The following is a 15656-nucleotide window of genomic DNA, read 5'->3' as shown; positions in this document are numbered from 1 at the left end:
TAGCCACCAGTCCCAGAGGCCAGGAACCTGGATCTTCAGCCTGGTCCCCATGGATACCCACCAGGCCCCTCTCAGGACTAAGACAACAGCATTTCAAGGCCTGGCCCTTGTGTGAGGGGCAGGGGGCGGTCACATGACTTGGACTTGCCACTGCTCTCCTGAGTCTGTTTCCTCTACGTTTCAAACGGAGTGAAAAGTGTCTGTCACCTGCCAGGACTATATGTGAAGATCAAACAAAATCATCATATATTTTAAAACTACAGGGCACTGTCCAAGCAGATGGCGTGGTTCCCTCCATGTTTCCCCAGATGTGAAATGGGTGTAAGGATGGTATTTACTTCCCTTGCAGGGTCCTGGTGAGGCCAGATGATGTGTGTGAAAGGGTGGTGGCAGGGAGCCAGGGCTGTGTGGCGGGTTGGGCTCTCTGGGCCAGTCTCCTTGGCCAGGCAAACACAGCTGTTTGCCTCACACTCCAGGCTGGCTGGCGGCCAGTCTGGGCAGAAGCAGCTACCGCATCTGCTTCCAGAGTAGGCCAACTGCTTCCTCGGGAGGCGGCGGCATGAGCAGCCTTCTGCCCACCCTCCCCTGCCCAGGCTCGTGCTGAGACCAGGTGGGCAGGGGAAGGTGAGGTTTCTGGCTCAGATAAGATGTCCACACGGAGTCAGCCTATGCCTCAGGCACAGTTACCTAGGGCACAAGAAATTTAGGTGCCTGGAAGGGGTTTTCAGCTTTTAAAAAAATTTGTTTTTGGCTGCCCTGGGTCTTCACTGCGGCTCAGGCTGTTCTCTACTTGCGGCAAGCAGGGGGCTGAAGTCTAGCTGCAGTGCCCGGGCTTCTCGCTGTGGTGGCTTCTCCTGTTGCAGAGCACGGGCTCTCAGGCGCCCAGCTTCCGGTAGCTGCAGCCGGTGTGTTCAGCAGTTGCGGCTGCCAGGCTCCAGAGCACCGGCTCAGTAGTTGCGGTGCATGGGCTTTACTGCACCTTCTCAGACCAGGGATCAAATCCGTGCCTCCTGCATTTGCCTGGCGGATTCTTTACCGTGGAGCCACGAGGGAAGCTGGTTTTCAGCTCTTTAAAATCAGAAATAAATGAATTTTTAGATTGAAAAAAAAAAGTTTTAATAAGGAATATTATTATCTTCATCTTTGTGCCAAGATAGTCATAAAATACAATTTTTATATATTTTTTAAGGAGGATGGGCCTATGTAGGCACACAAGGGCCCAGGGCCTGTGAGAGTCATAACGTGGCCTGGAGTCCATGGTGTATACTCTGTCCACACTCAAGGACTGGCCTGGAGCCCTTTCCATCATTGCTAATGTGCTGGGCAGCCTCGTCTCAGCTCCAACGACAGGTGCCAGTACTGCAAACGGAGGTGAGAATGCAACAGCGTGGCCCGCTGTTCCCATGGGCTAGTTCCGCCCTCCTGAGAGCACTCTCTGTGGCCCGCACATGCCGTGTTCGCTCCCGTCACTCAGAGGGTACAGCCCGTGTGTGCTCACCAGTAAGAGGGGCCCCCTAACATCAGAATTCTGGAAATGTTGGCATACGTGTGTTCTTTCTCAGCATGTAGCTGGAAAAATTTCCCAGGCAATTTGAATATTGATCTCAGGCCTGGATGTGCCCCTCTCCAGGAGGGTCTCCCTCACCTCCCACCCACCTTGAGGACCTCTGGCCTGGAGGAGATCCAGTTTGCAAGACGTTACAATGTATTCTTTCACAGAATAGCAGGGAACTTTGCAAGCTGGCTCCTCTTCCTCCCCACCCCTCTGCAATCATCTGATCTGAGGGTGTTTCATCATGCTCCTCCTTTCCTTGGATGAGGAGGAAAAGACCACGTAGCTTGCCCATGGCAGGCTCCCCATGGCGGGCTCCCCATGGCGGGCTCAAGCCAGCAGCTGGCTGCTCCTTCTGCCTGGTGGGTGGGACTGGTCAGCTCCCTGGACTGTGCTCACTGAAGTCAGAGCGGAGGCTAAGACACACTTGCTTTCTGGGCTGAGGTGGGGGCGTGGTGGCTAACTCTTCCACTGACTGGCCTTGGACTCTGGGTTAGTCACATCACCTCTCTGAGCCTTGATTTTCTCATCTGTAAAATGGGAATCAAAAATGCTCACCTGCCTGAACCACCTGAGACAGTGTATGTAAGGCCCTGAAAAAACCATGGGGATGAGAGACAAGCTTTAATATTAAAGTATAACCACTTCCTCTTTACCGTCTCAATCCCTGCTTCTTCTGCTATCTTTGCCTTGGTCCTACAAGTCATGTGTGTGTGCACACACGTGTATTCTAGTTCATTCATCCAAAATAGTCTTCCCGTCCCTCCCTCCTACAAACCTTAGGACAAAGGTAACCCACGCTCAGCAGGACAGATAACACATATAAGCAAAGGTAGTGGTGAGATACAGAATCGAAACATTTACTACTCAGAATATTTGTTTTGTAGTTTTCAGTAAACTTCTGGAACCAGAATGAATTAACCCCAAAAAATCTCTTTTGATGAACAGCGTTTGGTAAGATTTCTCCTTCCCTACCTTTTCTTCTGGGCTTCCCAAGAAGCACTAGTGGTAAAGAACCTGCCTGCCAATGCAGGAGATGTAAAGTGATGCGGGTGTGATTCTTGGGGTGGGAAGATCCCTGGAGGAGGGCATGGCAACCCACTCCAGTATTCTTGCCTGGAGAATCCCATGTACGGAGGAGCCTGGTGGGTTACGGTCCATAGGGTGGCACAAAGTTGGACACGACTGAAGGAACTTAGCACTCACGCACACTTTCTTCTACCCTCCAACACCTTGCATTTTGACCTCACTTTCTACGCCAACCCTTTTGCATTTTTGTAAAACACTTCAGCTTCACAAATGACAATCATCTAATTAAAGTTATCTCCCTCTACCAACTGGTGTACTTCAGGCCAGAGCTGCCCTGCTTCACGTGGGTCAGAAATCTCCGCACACGCTCCACATGTTGCTGAGCTGGCCTGGCTGCCATCCTGGCCCGACCAGGGAATCACGAGGGGTGTGGGTGTTCTGGTCGCCACTCTAAGGAGCTGAAGGCCTGGCAAAGTCTAGCCAGAAAGAATCCCCGGGGGGAACTGTTACCAGGAGGCAGTGTCCCTGGTGTCTTGTCACAGACGGGATTGTGCAAAACCAAGAACATGTCACCACAGCAAAAGAAATCACTGGGCCCTTTGGGACCCTCGGATGAAAGACTGACTTGACCGCGGGGACGGGACGGCCACTTGCTGCTGACTTCTGGGAGCTGCTCTGCCCAAGTCTCAGTCTTCTTCAAGTGAGTCCGTGTCACTTGCCAAGTGTCAGTGACGTTTTCACAGGAGGGGTAGGTTTGGGGAATGAGGTGGTTAAACATGCAGCGACCCAAATCTTCAGTGGAAGTTTCGTGCAGGACTGGGTTGCTTCTCTTACCTTGGACAGACCACGGTTCCCGGCTTGGCGGAAGGGGGACAGCATCTGTCTCCCTCCCCCGTGTTCTCCTGGACCACCCCTTCCCAACCTTCTCTAGCCCCTGGGCCCCGCTCCCCACTGCAGCCCAACGCGGGGAATCTTCTCACCAGCTCATCACCTGGGTAGGGGCTCCTCTGAGGCCTCTGCCAGGACCCGCTGAGGCACAAAAGCTTTTGGGAGAGATTTCCTTTGCTGACCGCGCAAAGAACAACAGATTCGGGGCATTTCTGTTTTTTGGTGTGGTTTATTTTTAAACCCACTTGTAGTTTGGGTTGAGCTGGAAAGCAGGACATACCAAGGGAGGGAAGGTGGTCGTCGCATGAGCAGGGTTCTGCCGCAGCTTTGGCGGGAAGCCCCCGGCCCCCTGCTCTGGGGAGGTAGGACCCGTCGCCAGGCTCCCAGCTGGCTCAGGCGAGGCAGGCAGCCCTTATGTGCCAGTGTCCCGAACAGAGGAGGAGAGTTGCCGTTTCTCTGATCTGTGTCCTCAAAGGCCCAGCCTGCAGTTTCCCAACAGAGCGCCGGCAGCTGAGGGGCAGGACTTCGCGGGCAGGCTGGACAGTCTGTCGGGACGAGGAACACTGGCCGGCTTCTGATGCCAGATAAGAGCCTGGGGCTTGGCGTCTTTGCGGCCCCTCGGGGCTGCTCCTGCGGCGGCCTGGCTGTCTGGGCCCCCGCCCCTGCAGCTGCCCAGGGCGTGATCAGAGCGGTATGTTTCCCACACCCCCTCCCTCCCCAGCCATCAGAGAAAATAAAATAAAAAATAAAAATTAGAATAAATACCGACTCGGCCCACATTTACATTTACACGGATGGACAGGACGATCCCCAAACCTTAAAGGTGTACAGACAGGTTAAGATAGGATGAGTAGACGAAGAGTGGGCTTGGGGGTGCACACCTGCTGGGGAGGGCGCGGGGGGCTCCCGCCTCCCAAGGGAGGCTGCGCGTGGTGAGGGGGTGCCTCTGCGGTCCCAGAGCTCAGGCAGAGCCATGAGGCCCGTGGGAGCAGGACTGTGGCGAGCAGGCGGGCTGCCTGAGAGGAAAACCGTGACTGCCTCGTCTTGACTGGCAGGAGAGACAGGACGCGTGTCGGGATGGCGGGACCTCCTCAGAGCTGTGGGAGCCACGGGCGAGGCGGGAAAACCGCACAAGCCTTAGAAGAGGACTGAGTCCTCAGAGGACTAAGCAACACCCGGTTTCGCCTCCCATCAAATACATTCAGAGGTCAACTCGGACACGGCCTCCCTGTCAGCAAGGGGATCTGGCCTGGGGCGGGGGCGGAGGTCTGAGGGCACCTGTCTGCCTCCGAGTTCCTAAGTAGTCTCCTGTGAGAAGCTGCCTCAGAGTTTAGGCTTTACTCTTATTTCCTTAAGAAAAACATTTTTTTTGGGGGGGGGGGGCGGGGGAACGTTTTCCTTCCACATCTGAAAAAGTGGCAGCAACCTGCATTTAGAAACACAGCTTCGACGGTTATGTGGATCAGCCAGGAAGCGCTCTCAAGCAGTGGAATCAACTAAGCGGAACCATATATGTCTGGAGGCCACGGTGACATGACACGTAATTAAAAATATATTTATATATGTATACATATTTATAGCTCACTCCTTCCCACTCTGGTCCTAACAGTCAAGGCGGGGCTGGCCCTGAGGCAAGACCACCAAGGCAGGCTTTCAGGAGGAAGGGGCCCTTAGGAAGGCGGTGCCCGAGATGTTAACTTGCCCAGCCGTCCAGGGAACATCGCCCCCGAGCGCGTGGTGTCTGGGGCCCCTTCAGGAAGCCTGCTCTCTGAGCCCAAGGCTGGGGTGGGAGACCCCCTCTTCTGCTTCCTCTACTTTCAGCCTCACTTTTAGGCTTCAGCGTTCTTCCGGGGCCCTGCTTCCTTCTCAGTAGATGCACTCATGTAGACACACACACACAGTCACACTCACACACACCTCACTTGAGGGAAGCAGGGCCTTCCTTCAGCCCAGGTGTGGGTCTCGGAGGGCGGCCAGGGAGCGGCTGCTTGCCAGGCTGGGGGCTGCTTGACCCCGTGGGGCCGCGATTTCCCTGGTGCCTCTCTGAGCATCCTGACCTCAGCCCAGCTCTTCCCTCAAGGCCTCCTGTGGGGCCTCTGGTGTCCCTGGGCCCAGGCTGAGCCAAAAGTTGCAGGAAAGGCAGTGAGAAGATGGAGGAGCTTGGGAGGAAGGGGAGGGGGGCAGAGAAGGCAGGGGTGGGACAGTGTGGACTCCTTGGCAGAGGCCACTGACCCCTTCCAAGTAAACTGTGCCCCTCCCCTTGTTCCCTAACAGGCTCTTCCTGGGGACTGGCGGGCAGGTGGCGGCTGGTGGGATGGATAAGCCAGGGGTACAGAGGAAGCCGCCCCCCACCCCCAGCCGTCTGCTCTCCTAGACTCAACAAGGGGACATTTCCTCCAGCCTGATCAGACCAGTCAGCCAGGGGCGGGGGTTCAAGGTGACCCAGGCCTCAACCGAAGAGCAAGTGAGGACACTGCTGGGCTCTGAGGCCACATTCTGAGGCCTCACGGAAATGGGGGCTCCAGACGAGGAGTGGGGCTGTGCAGACACCAGAGACAACCTGAAGCCAGCCTCCCAGGGCCCGCCCCTCATCCTCCTCCCCAGCCGTCAGAGAAGGGGCTGCCCTCAGGACTTGGCCTCTCCAAGCGTCCCCAGCCTTTATGCCAGCCTGGAAAGCGGGTGGCTTGCTGGGATCCCCTGACAGTCCTGCTCATGACTCAGCAAACACACCCCTCCCACCAGCCCTGGGGCAGTAGTACCCAGAGACAGGCCCCCCAGGGGGCATAGACCACGGCTGAGGACTCAGCTCGTTGAGTTAGTCCCAGGGAACCAGGTGTCCCCCTCTCCCTTGTATCTGCCCCCCAGGGAGAGCTTGAGACAAGACCTGTGTGTGTGGCACGGGGAAGCATCACTGGGCTTTTTGGTTTTAATTCGCCAGCCTCTTTCTGAGCCCGGTTCACTACCAGGCCCCAGGCCAGGACAGGTTTAATGCTCTCCCAGCAGCGACAGTATTGGCCTTTTGAGGAAGGAAGCTTAGAAACAGAGAACAGAGAAGCCAGGGGCCGAGGAGCATGGGGTTCCAGCGGGGACCCCTGCAGGGGCAGAAGTTTCCAATTACCCTAATTGGCTACTGGCAAGCCGTCTGTGGCTAGGATCCTTCCATAGGGGGGCCGGGTTTGATCTCCCACTAATCAGGGGGTTCTCGCGGGGCTGACTGTGTGATCACATTGCGGGGCCCTCGGCACTGAGAGAGGAGACTTCAAAGCAGCTGACTTTTGAAAACAGTGAAACACAATAAAACAAAGGAGTGCAAGTAGAACGGCAAACTCTGTCTCCCCTCGAGGCCCCTGGCCCCCTCTGGGCCTGCAGCTCGGGGGTGGGGGGCGCTGAGGGACAAGGCTGGAAGGCGGGAGGGCTGAACGCGAAGGTTAGAGGAGATCGCCCCCGTCCCCCAGCCCGCCGGCCGCGCGGACAAAGGCCGTCAATTAGGGGCGGCTGGTGGGGACTGTGCCTGCCTTTGTCCTCCCGGACATCTGCTACATGTCGCCTGCTGCCGGTTGGCGACTGTGGCTGACAGCGCGCGGGAACAATGCAAGCCCGTCTCCGACCCACTTTCTCCAGCCTTCTGAGGTCCTTTCTGACCCAAGCTGTACCCCAGCATGCGGGCTGCCACGGCCTCTGAGGAGATGAACCCCTGCACACGGCACAGCCCGGCGGGGGGGAGGACGCCTTGCATGGGAGGGGGCGGGGAGGAGGAGGGCCGGGCCACCGTGGAGAAGACACATGCTGCCCTTACTGGTGCGAGCTGCCGCATGCTCGGGCTGGGGGGCTCGTCGGATGGGGGTTTGCTCCTCCTAGGGCTTCGGTCCCTTCCCCGTCTGGCTCCAGGCTGGCCGCCGGCTCTGCCTGCCTTCCTCCCCACGCCTCTCTCCCGCCAGGGCCACCCCTGTCTTCCCGCCTGTCCATCTGGCTCTGAGCACCAGGGCCCCAGCTGCCCTGCGGGCTGCCCGCCAGGCCCCCGAGCTGTCAGGCGGTCAGTTTCTGGATGGTTCTGTTGTAGTACTGCGTGATGGGGGGCGTCAGGGGGTTCCAGCTGTTGGCGTGCAGCTCGATGACCTCTAGCAGCAGGGACCGGGTCAGCATGGATTCCGAGGGGCACAGCATCTTGTCGCGGGCGCTGGCCAGGAGCTCGGCCATCATCTCGGGCAGCTGCTCCTCCAGCAGTCGGCCTGTGCTTTGCAGCTGTGGGCAGAGAAGTGGGGTTAGGATGCGTGCTGAACCCCGAAAGGGCTCCTGCTCTGTTCATCTCGGTTAGGGGTACTTGCTAGGGGAGCAGGGATAGGAAATCGCTGGATTATCCCAGGAAGGTGCCCAGGCCTCTTCCTCCCAGGACGGAGGGACAGAAAGGGTGGAGAGTGGAGACAGCCTGTGTGAGAGCCCACCTTTAACACCCAATCTGCTGGAGGAATGAGAGGAGTCAGGATACTGCCTGCTCTCCGGGGCTGTGAAGAGTCCTTACCAGGAACATGATGCTTCTCCCTTCATCCACTTGCCTCCCTTCTTACAGGAAGCCTTCCTTGACCACCGCCCGCACCCTCAATGGCTATGTGACCTGCTTCCTTCGAGGGTGACCAGGTGGCCCCGCATTAAGGGAGGAAACAGGATCCGGGGCAGAAGGCCAGCCAGAGGGCCTGCCCCCCAGAGAGGCCTTGATGGTCTTGAAAAGCCCCCGCAGTTAGGAGGAGCCCGGATCTCCTGGATCAGACCGCCCTGCAGGCAGCCCCTGGAATCCCAAGTGTCCGTCGCTACCCCACCCCGGCCTTAGCCCACCCACTTCTCAGGGCTCTGCCTGCTTCCCCAAGCTTTCCCTGAGCATCCTGGCGTAACCTGACCTCTCCCCTAACTCCTCAGAGATGCGAGCTCTGTACCCACATGTTTTCTCCACATTGCCTCATCCATTCATGCATGTGAGCAAGATCTCTATCCGCAGCCAGACCACAAGCTGCTTGGAGGCTGGAACCATGCTTTCCCCTCCTCTCTTATCTCCCCTGCCTGGAGCCCCATGCAGGGTACCCAGCTAGAGCCCTGGCATGTCCTGGGTGTGGGCCCTGGAAGTCCTTCCCCTCACCACACTTCCCTCTGAATGTCCCTGGGCTGTTTTCTTGTCTTTTTTTCCTTTTGGCCACACTGTATGGCTTGTGCAATCTTAGTCCCTCGACCAGGGGTCGAACCTGTGCCCTTAGCAGTAGAAGCGCAGAGTCCTGACTACTGCACCGGCAGGGAGTTCCCCTTGGGCTGTTTTCTGAGGGCACAGCTTTGTCCCTGTAACTGAGCCCTAGCCAAGTGACTGAAGCAAGAGCTCGGAGAGCAGTCGCCACATCTTGCAAACAGGGGTGGGACCTCCCATGGGGGCAGCTTGGAAGTGGGGAATGCTGGGGGTTCAACCTCAGTACCTCCCCTCAAAGCCCCCTGCCACCAAAGCCAGGGGAGATACCCGGGGGCAGGGCATCACTTGGGATCTTCTAAGTCATTTGTGAGGTGCACCGGGCTGAGTAGGAGGTAGTCTTGGGGGCAGAGGGAATATGAATGAGGCTAGCACCCCATCCTTCCCGCTGCAGTGGACAGAACCCTGGGTCCACTCAGGAAGCCATCTCCCACTACCAGCCCCGGGCTTATGGACTCCTCCAATGGTCCTTGGGCCCCCCAAACTGTTAAGCTGAGAGGGATGTGCAGGGTCTGAGGTGGGAGAGGTCTAAGCCCCCCCGCTTACCTCCATTGAGCAGCACAGGACGGCATCTTCCTTCACATCCTGAGATTGCAAGAGCTGGAAGAGAGGGGCAGAGAACAAGCGCTGAGGGGCGCTGAGCTGCTCTCAGCCCCCTGCAGCCTGGAACAAGCATCTCCTGGGGCTGCTGGGCTGGAGAGTCAGCCCACGAAGGCTGAAGGGCAGCAGGAGCACTGCTCCAGGAAGCAGTGATTTCTCTGATGGGACCAGAGCAGCTGGAGGACCGCCGTGGTCATGGAGCACGGGTACGTTGGCCAGGACAGAAGGCCTGCCTACAGGCCCTGGCCCAGCAAAGCTGCAGGTGGGTTTGAAAGCGGTAGCAGGCATGCTGGGGTCACTGACTGTGAACAGCTGGTCAGCAAAAATGAAATTCGTGTGCAAAGATTTCCTAATCAGTGCGAGGGGCTCAGCTCTGGGCTCAAGGTGCCTGGACCCTGGCTACGGGAGGACTTCCAGAAATCACAGCACTTTTCCCCACGGGCCCAGCACTGTGAGTCTGAAAACCACGCACACCGTTCCAGACTGGAACTGCTGGAATTGCTTCCTGACCAAGGCCACGGCCAGGCTGCTCGGCGCTGGGACCGGTCACCCTTGATCCAGGCTCCCCTCTACCTGCCGCGCTGCATTCTCTCTGTCTCTCTGTCTCTATTTAAATTGAGCTAAAACTCAGTTACAGCAAGTCCACAATTTCTAAGCATACAATTCAGTGGCTTTTAGTAGATTCACAAGGTTGCCCAACCATCGCCACTGACTCTAGAACTTTTTCATGGTCCCCAAAAGAAACCCGAACCCATTAGCTGTCAGCCCTCCTCCCACCCCCATCCCCCGACAACACCTAATGTCCTTAATCTCTACACATTTACCTCTTCTGGATATTTTATGCAGCGGAATCATATAATATGTGTTATTTTGTGATTCATTTCTTCCACTAACAATGCTTTCAGAGTACGTGGTAGCATGCGTCAGTTCTTCATTCCTTTTTGTGATTGGAAGATACGACACTGTAGGCTGTATATGATATTACACCACATTTTGTTTGTCCATTCATCAGATGACTCGACATTTAGGCTGTTTCCACTTTTTGGTTCTCATGAACAACGCAGCTATGAACACTTGTGGATGAGCGTTTGTGTGGACATGTGCTTTCATCTCTCTTGGGTCCATCCATGGGAGCGGAACTGCTGGGTCATATGGTAATTCCACATTCAGCTTTCTGAGGACCTGACAAACTGTTGACAGTGGACGTGCTGTTTTACACGCCCTCCAGCAGGGTCCAGAGTTCTGATTTTTCCATATCCTCACCAATATTTGCTGTTTTCTGCGCCTTTCCCCATTTTTCCTTGAACCCCCCAGTAAAAATTCTCTCCAGGCACAGCTTTACAGAAACTTTGTCATCCTCTTCTCCCCGAGCCCCACAGACCACTTCTTCTGCAGGTCCCTCTGCTGGTAATGCTTCCCTCCTCAGCCCGTAAGTATATCTCTACCCCAACCCCACCACACTCACCAGCCCATCCACCAGACCATGCTAGTGATTTTTCTACCTGCTGGAACTCTCCATTGCTACACTTCCCATCCTTCAAGTCCCGGCTCACGTTCCGACTTTCCCTGGAGACTGTGGATTGCTCCAGCATGGTGCCCACTCCTGCTTCTCACTCCCGAGCCCCCCGTCTTCCCCCACCGCTCCGCATCCCACACAAGGAGCAAGCCATTTCCAGGGTGAACGGTGGCTTCCTGAGGGCAGGGCAGTGTGACGTTCATCTTGGCTGCCCTGTAACACCCAGCACAGCTCCTGGCAACAGCAGGGCTTCGCTAAATGTGGGTCGATGTGATTTATGCATTGTCTTTGTTTTAAAGGAAGGGGAGGAGAGTAAGGAGAGGGCGCAAGAGGAAGGCACTTAGGGTCAGCTTCCTCGCCCACCGACCGAGAAATGGAGTCAAGCTTTCTGGTCTGGGGCACGACGTGGTCAAGGAGGGTGAAATGACACACCACCTGGGGACTGTTTCTACTACAGGCTTGGAATCCAAACTCCACACACCCACCTTCCCTTCTCGCTTCTCCCATCATATCACAGCCATCCAACCCTGACAGAGGACACAAACATTCACATCACGGGGCTAATGATGCATTTACTAAATGTCAAAAGAGTCCCGGGAATGGCTCAGTGTGGGCTGCAGTGACCAGAGTCATTCTCAGGGACCAGACCTCCTTCCACTGTATCTGTCAGAACCAGGCAAGAACGGGTCCCACAGTAGACACGCCGAAAAGAAAATCATCTGGGGATGAAGGAGCAGAGGTGGGTTTCAAGCTGCTCAAAAGATGAGCTGGTGGAGAGCAAGGCAGTCTGGAAAGGTAACAGTGTGGGCCCCGCAGTGACAGGTGTGGATGGCCATTGGTGGGCATGCCTGCTGGCGTTCTGCTGACTCTGGGCTTTTGTGCTCTTGCACCCAGGAATTCTCAGCCACCACCAATCTGCAGAACTTCCTTCCTCACTTTACTCGGGGCTCAGCCCGCCATGGCCTCATCTGCCAGGGATTCCCTGATCAGCTTGCGTGTAAGTGACTCTGCCGCTCACCCCCTGGCTTACTTTGCTCCCTAGCACCTCTCACCCCTGACAGATGACCTACTCCTTTGCCTGCCATCTCCCCCAGGAGAAGGCAGGCTCAGGAGGGCAGGGCCTATTTGGTCCATTCCCCAGCGTGGACACACAGCAAGCACTGGAAGCATTTGTTAACACATGTACCTTGAGTGGCAGGGGGAAAATCCACCTGGCCAGGAGGGTCTGTAAGTGTGGAGGGACTAACTTGAGACGTGGCCCCCAGGCAGCTGACCCTGGTGCACGCGCTTGAAACGGCAGCACTGAGTGGGATGTGGACACCCCCACCCCACAGACTTCTGCCAGAGGGGACACGGCACAAAGTTATAATCCATACGTCTGCAAACATATAGTGTTTGTGGAGACAGAAGTTGGTATAACTCTCTAGATGGCAATTTGGGGATAACTAGCTCAGTCGGTAAAGAATCTGCTTGCAGTGCAGGAGACCCAGGTTCGATCCCTGGGTTGGGAAGATCCCCTGGAGAAGGAAATGGCCACCCACTCCAGTATACTTGCCTGGAAAATATCATGGACAGAGGAGCCTGGTGGGCTGTAGTCCATGGGGTTGCAAAGAGTGGGGTACGACTGAGCGACTAACACTTACTTATACTTATCAACATGACAAGTGTTCAAACCCTCTGACCGGTGATACTACTTCCAGGAATTTATCCTACACATGCCCCACCCACATACGCTCCATGAGCTGGATGGAAGGTTTTTTTTTTCACTTTTGCAAATAGCTTGAATGGCCACCAACAAGGGGACTGGTTCAATGATGATATGTGTGGGGCTTTCCTGGTGGCTCAGTGGTGAAGAATCTGCCTGCCAATGCAGGAGATGCAGATTCTATCCCTGGCCCGGGAAGATCCCACATGTTGTGGAGCAACTAAGCCTGCGTGCTGCAACTTCTGAGCCCGCACGCTGCAGCTACTGAAGCCTGTGCCCCCTAGAGCCTGTGTCCCACCATAAGAGAAGCCACCACAATGAGAAGCCCCTGCACTGCAACGAAGGATAGCCCCTGCTCCCCACAACTAGGGAAAAGCCCGCGCGGCAACCAAGATCCAGCAGAGCTAAAACTGAATTAAAAAAAATAATGATGCGTTTGCACAGAGGAATATTCTGCAGCACACAGCTGTCTCCCACTACGCCCCCTCCCCAACCCCCCCTCCCCCCCCCCCACACACAAACAAATACACTGGTGTCTGCTTCTGGAGTCTTCTTGCTTCCCAGGGCTGCAGACCCCTACAGGGAGCCAAGGGACACTTGCAGTGAGAGTGTCTGGGGGGATACTGAGGGTCACACTAGGAAGGGCCTCTCTCATCTAGAAAACCCAGGAGCCCAGAATGAAGACCAGGAAGCAGGTACAGAGGTGGCTCACCTTGTGGCAGGTGCACCCAAGTCCAGCATCCAACCCAGCCTGCTCTTGGGGAGTGGGCGGGGCTGGTTCCAGGACTCAGAGGGTCCTGACTGTCTAGGACCGCATGGGGGTGGGGGTGGGGGGAAGGTGGGCCTAGCCCCATTTACTCTGTACGGAACATGAGAACAAATATTAAGAGAACTCTCTGAGGCTTGCTGGGACTTTGTCCTGATAGTAGCTTTGTTCCCACATAGGTTTCCCATAGTGCTTAGCAGGAAGAAAATCCTTAAGATAAAAATGGCTGGTAGAAATCACCATAAAGGGGGAAAGTGGGGTGTCTGGGGGGATGGGAACTCCCAGAGACACAGTGGGTGCTGGCAGCTGGTTGGGGATGAGGGGAGCTGGCAGAACTGGGAGCCTGTGGGAAGGAAGAAAGGGTTCTGCTTTGGATGCACCTAGCATGTTGGCGAAGGAAACCGCAACCCATTCCAGTATTCTTGCCCGAAAAACTCCATGGACAGAGGAGCCTGGCGGGCTATGGTCCACGTGGTTGCAAAGAGTTGGATATGACTGAGTGCAGCACAGCATGTTGGCTGACACCTAGGAGGTGCTCAGGCGTGCCTGTCAGGGGAATTGAGATGAACCTGGGCTCACGTTCTGTCCTGAGATCAGTTTCTTAGGGGTTCTGGGGCTTTGGGACATGGGAGGTTAACAAGGGAAATACTTAAGAGTTGGGGCCAGATGAGTACTGAGTGCTCTGAAATGGGGTTGTTTCTCCCTCTAAGTGGTCCTCCAACTTCTGGCTGCATGGACAGCCTCGTGGAGCCTTCACGTTCCTGCCAGTTGAGCACTTAGCCTAGACGAGCAAGCATCTCCTCTTCCCTTCTACGCCCCAAGGCCTGGCCGCCTTCCACCTGCTCCCGCGTGCAGGTTCAGAGCTGCAGAGTGGGCCCAGGGCTTCCTGTTCCTCCTTTCTGCCCCTCATTGCTGTGACTAGACTACATCCTTTCCTCTGTACACCCAGGCTCCCTCCCTGGGGAGCCCGGGGCTCCCGGCTGCCAGGGGTGGGGACAGACTCAGGGTAGGGGCGCTTGGGCAGGGCTTTGGGCGAGCTCTCATCCCAGAGCCTCTCCTCCAACCTTATCTTTCACTGGTCATTTGGGAAAGTCTGTGTTCAGCCAAGAATCACATCGAGTGATAGGCCCTCTCGCAAATGGCCTGCTGGGTTTTCTCAAGGAAGTGGGGTAGGCCCCAGGGGCTTTCGCTGTACTTTTCCTCTGCAGTTGCTGAGATGCAGGGTTCAGGACCGGAATGGGCGCTGCAGACCACGTCCCGCTCTCCCCCAGATGCTATTTCGGCCTCTTCACTCGAGCTTTTAGAGGGGGACCCTCAGAACCTTTGAGCGGAAGAGCTGCAGAGAGGACATCCCCCCAGCATCCCTCTGAGGCTCCAGTGCCTCTGCGTGATCAATGGCTTCTCAGAAATCTGTCTTTTTTTTTTTTTAATATAATTTTGTTTCTCTATGTCTGTGATGGGCCTTGTTTGCTGCTCAGGCTTTTCTCTAGTTGCGGCAGGCAGAGGCCTCTCCCCATTTGTGGTGCACAGGCTTCTCACTGCAGCGGCTTCTCTCACTGTGGAGCAGACTCTAGGGCGCACAGACTTCAGGAGCGGCTCCAGAGCACAGGCTAAGTAGTCGTGCACGGGCTAGTTGCTCCTCGGCACGTGGGATCTTCCCCAATCAGGGATCGAACCCGTGTCTCCTGCACTGACAGGTGGATTCTGTACGCCTGAGCCACCTGGGAAGCCCCAAAGGACAGCTGGCTTTTAGATGAATGAATCGCTGCTGTACACTGAGGGGGCCAACTCTGTGGTTGATGAGTGTTCTATTCGGGATCTTCGGGAGACGACGCTTTATTTAACTCCCAAGACGAGTCTCGAAGAGTAGTGGCAACTCGAAGAGATCCTGGTCCACCCGAGTTCACAACAGCATTTTTCACAATAGGCAAGAAGTGGGAGCAACCCAAGAGTCCATTGACACATGAATGGATAAACAAAATGTGGTCCATCCATATAATGGAGTGTTATTCGGCCTTAAAAAGGAAGGAAATCCTATCACACACTGCGATATGGACGAGCCTTGAAGACATTACACTCAGTGAAATAAGCCAGTCACGGACTAATGTTGTACAATAGTAATAACCAAGTTGCTCAGTCGTGTCCGACTCTTTGCAACCCCACGGACTATACACAGTCCATGGAGTTCTCCAGGCCAGAATCCTGGAGTGGGTAGCCTTTCCCTTCTCCAGGGGATCTTCCCAACCCAGGGGTGGAACCCAGGTCTTTACCAGCTGAGCCACCAGGGAAGCCCAAATATAGTAGGACTCACTTCTATGAGGGCCCGGGAACACATTCATAGAGACGGAAAGTTAAACGGTGGTGGCCAGGGACTGG

At 55.8% G+C, this 15656-nt stretch overlaps 1 protein-coding gene across 2 annotated transcripts in view; it reads right to left on the bottom strand.

Annotated features, from left to right (window-relative positions):
* Window positions 1–3734: 3734 nt before the first annotated feature.
* Window positions 3735–15656, bottom strand: part of CTIF (cap binding complex dependent translation initiation factor) — a 290261-nt gene continuing 278339 nt past the window's right edge. For both annotated transcript variants that reach the window (XM_068993958.1, XM_068993957.1), the window contains exons 11-12: window positions 9240–9293; window positions 3735–7711 (exon numbers count right to left, since the gene is read on the bottom strand). In XM_068993958.1, the coding sequence (XP_068850059.1) occupies window positions 7496–7711; window positions 9240–9293 (270 nt within the window). In that variant the 3' untranslated portion in view covers window positions 3735–7495. The remainder of the gene's footprint in view (window positions 7712–9239; window positions 9294–15656) is intronic.

This window comes from Capricornis sumatraensis, chromosome 21 (assembly GCF_032405125.1).
Source record: "Capricornis sumatraensis isolate serow.1 chromosome 21, serow.2, whole genome shotgun sequence".
Taxonomy (NCBI): domain Eukaryota; kingdom Metazoa; phylum Chordata; class Mammalia; order Artiodactyla; family Bovidae; genus Capricornis; species Capricornis sumatraensis.
Note: the sequence above shows the minus strand (reverse complement) of the source record. Positions and strands in the feature narration are given on the sequence as shown.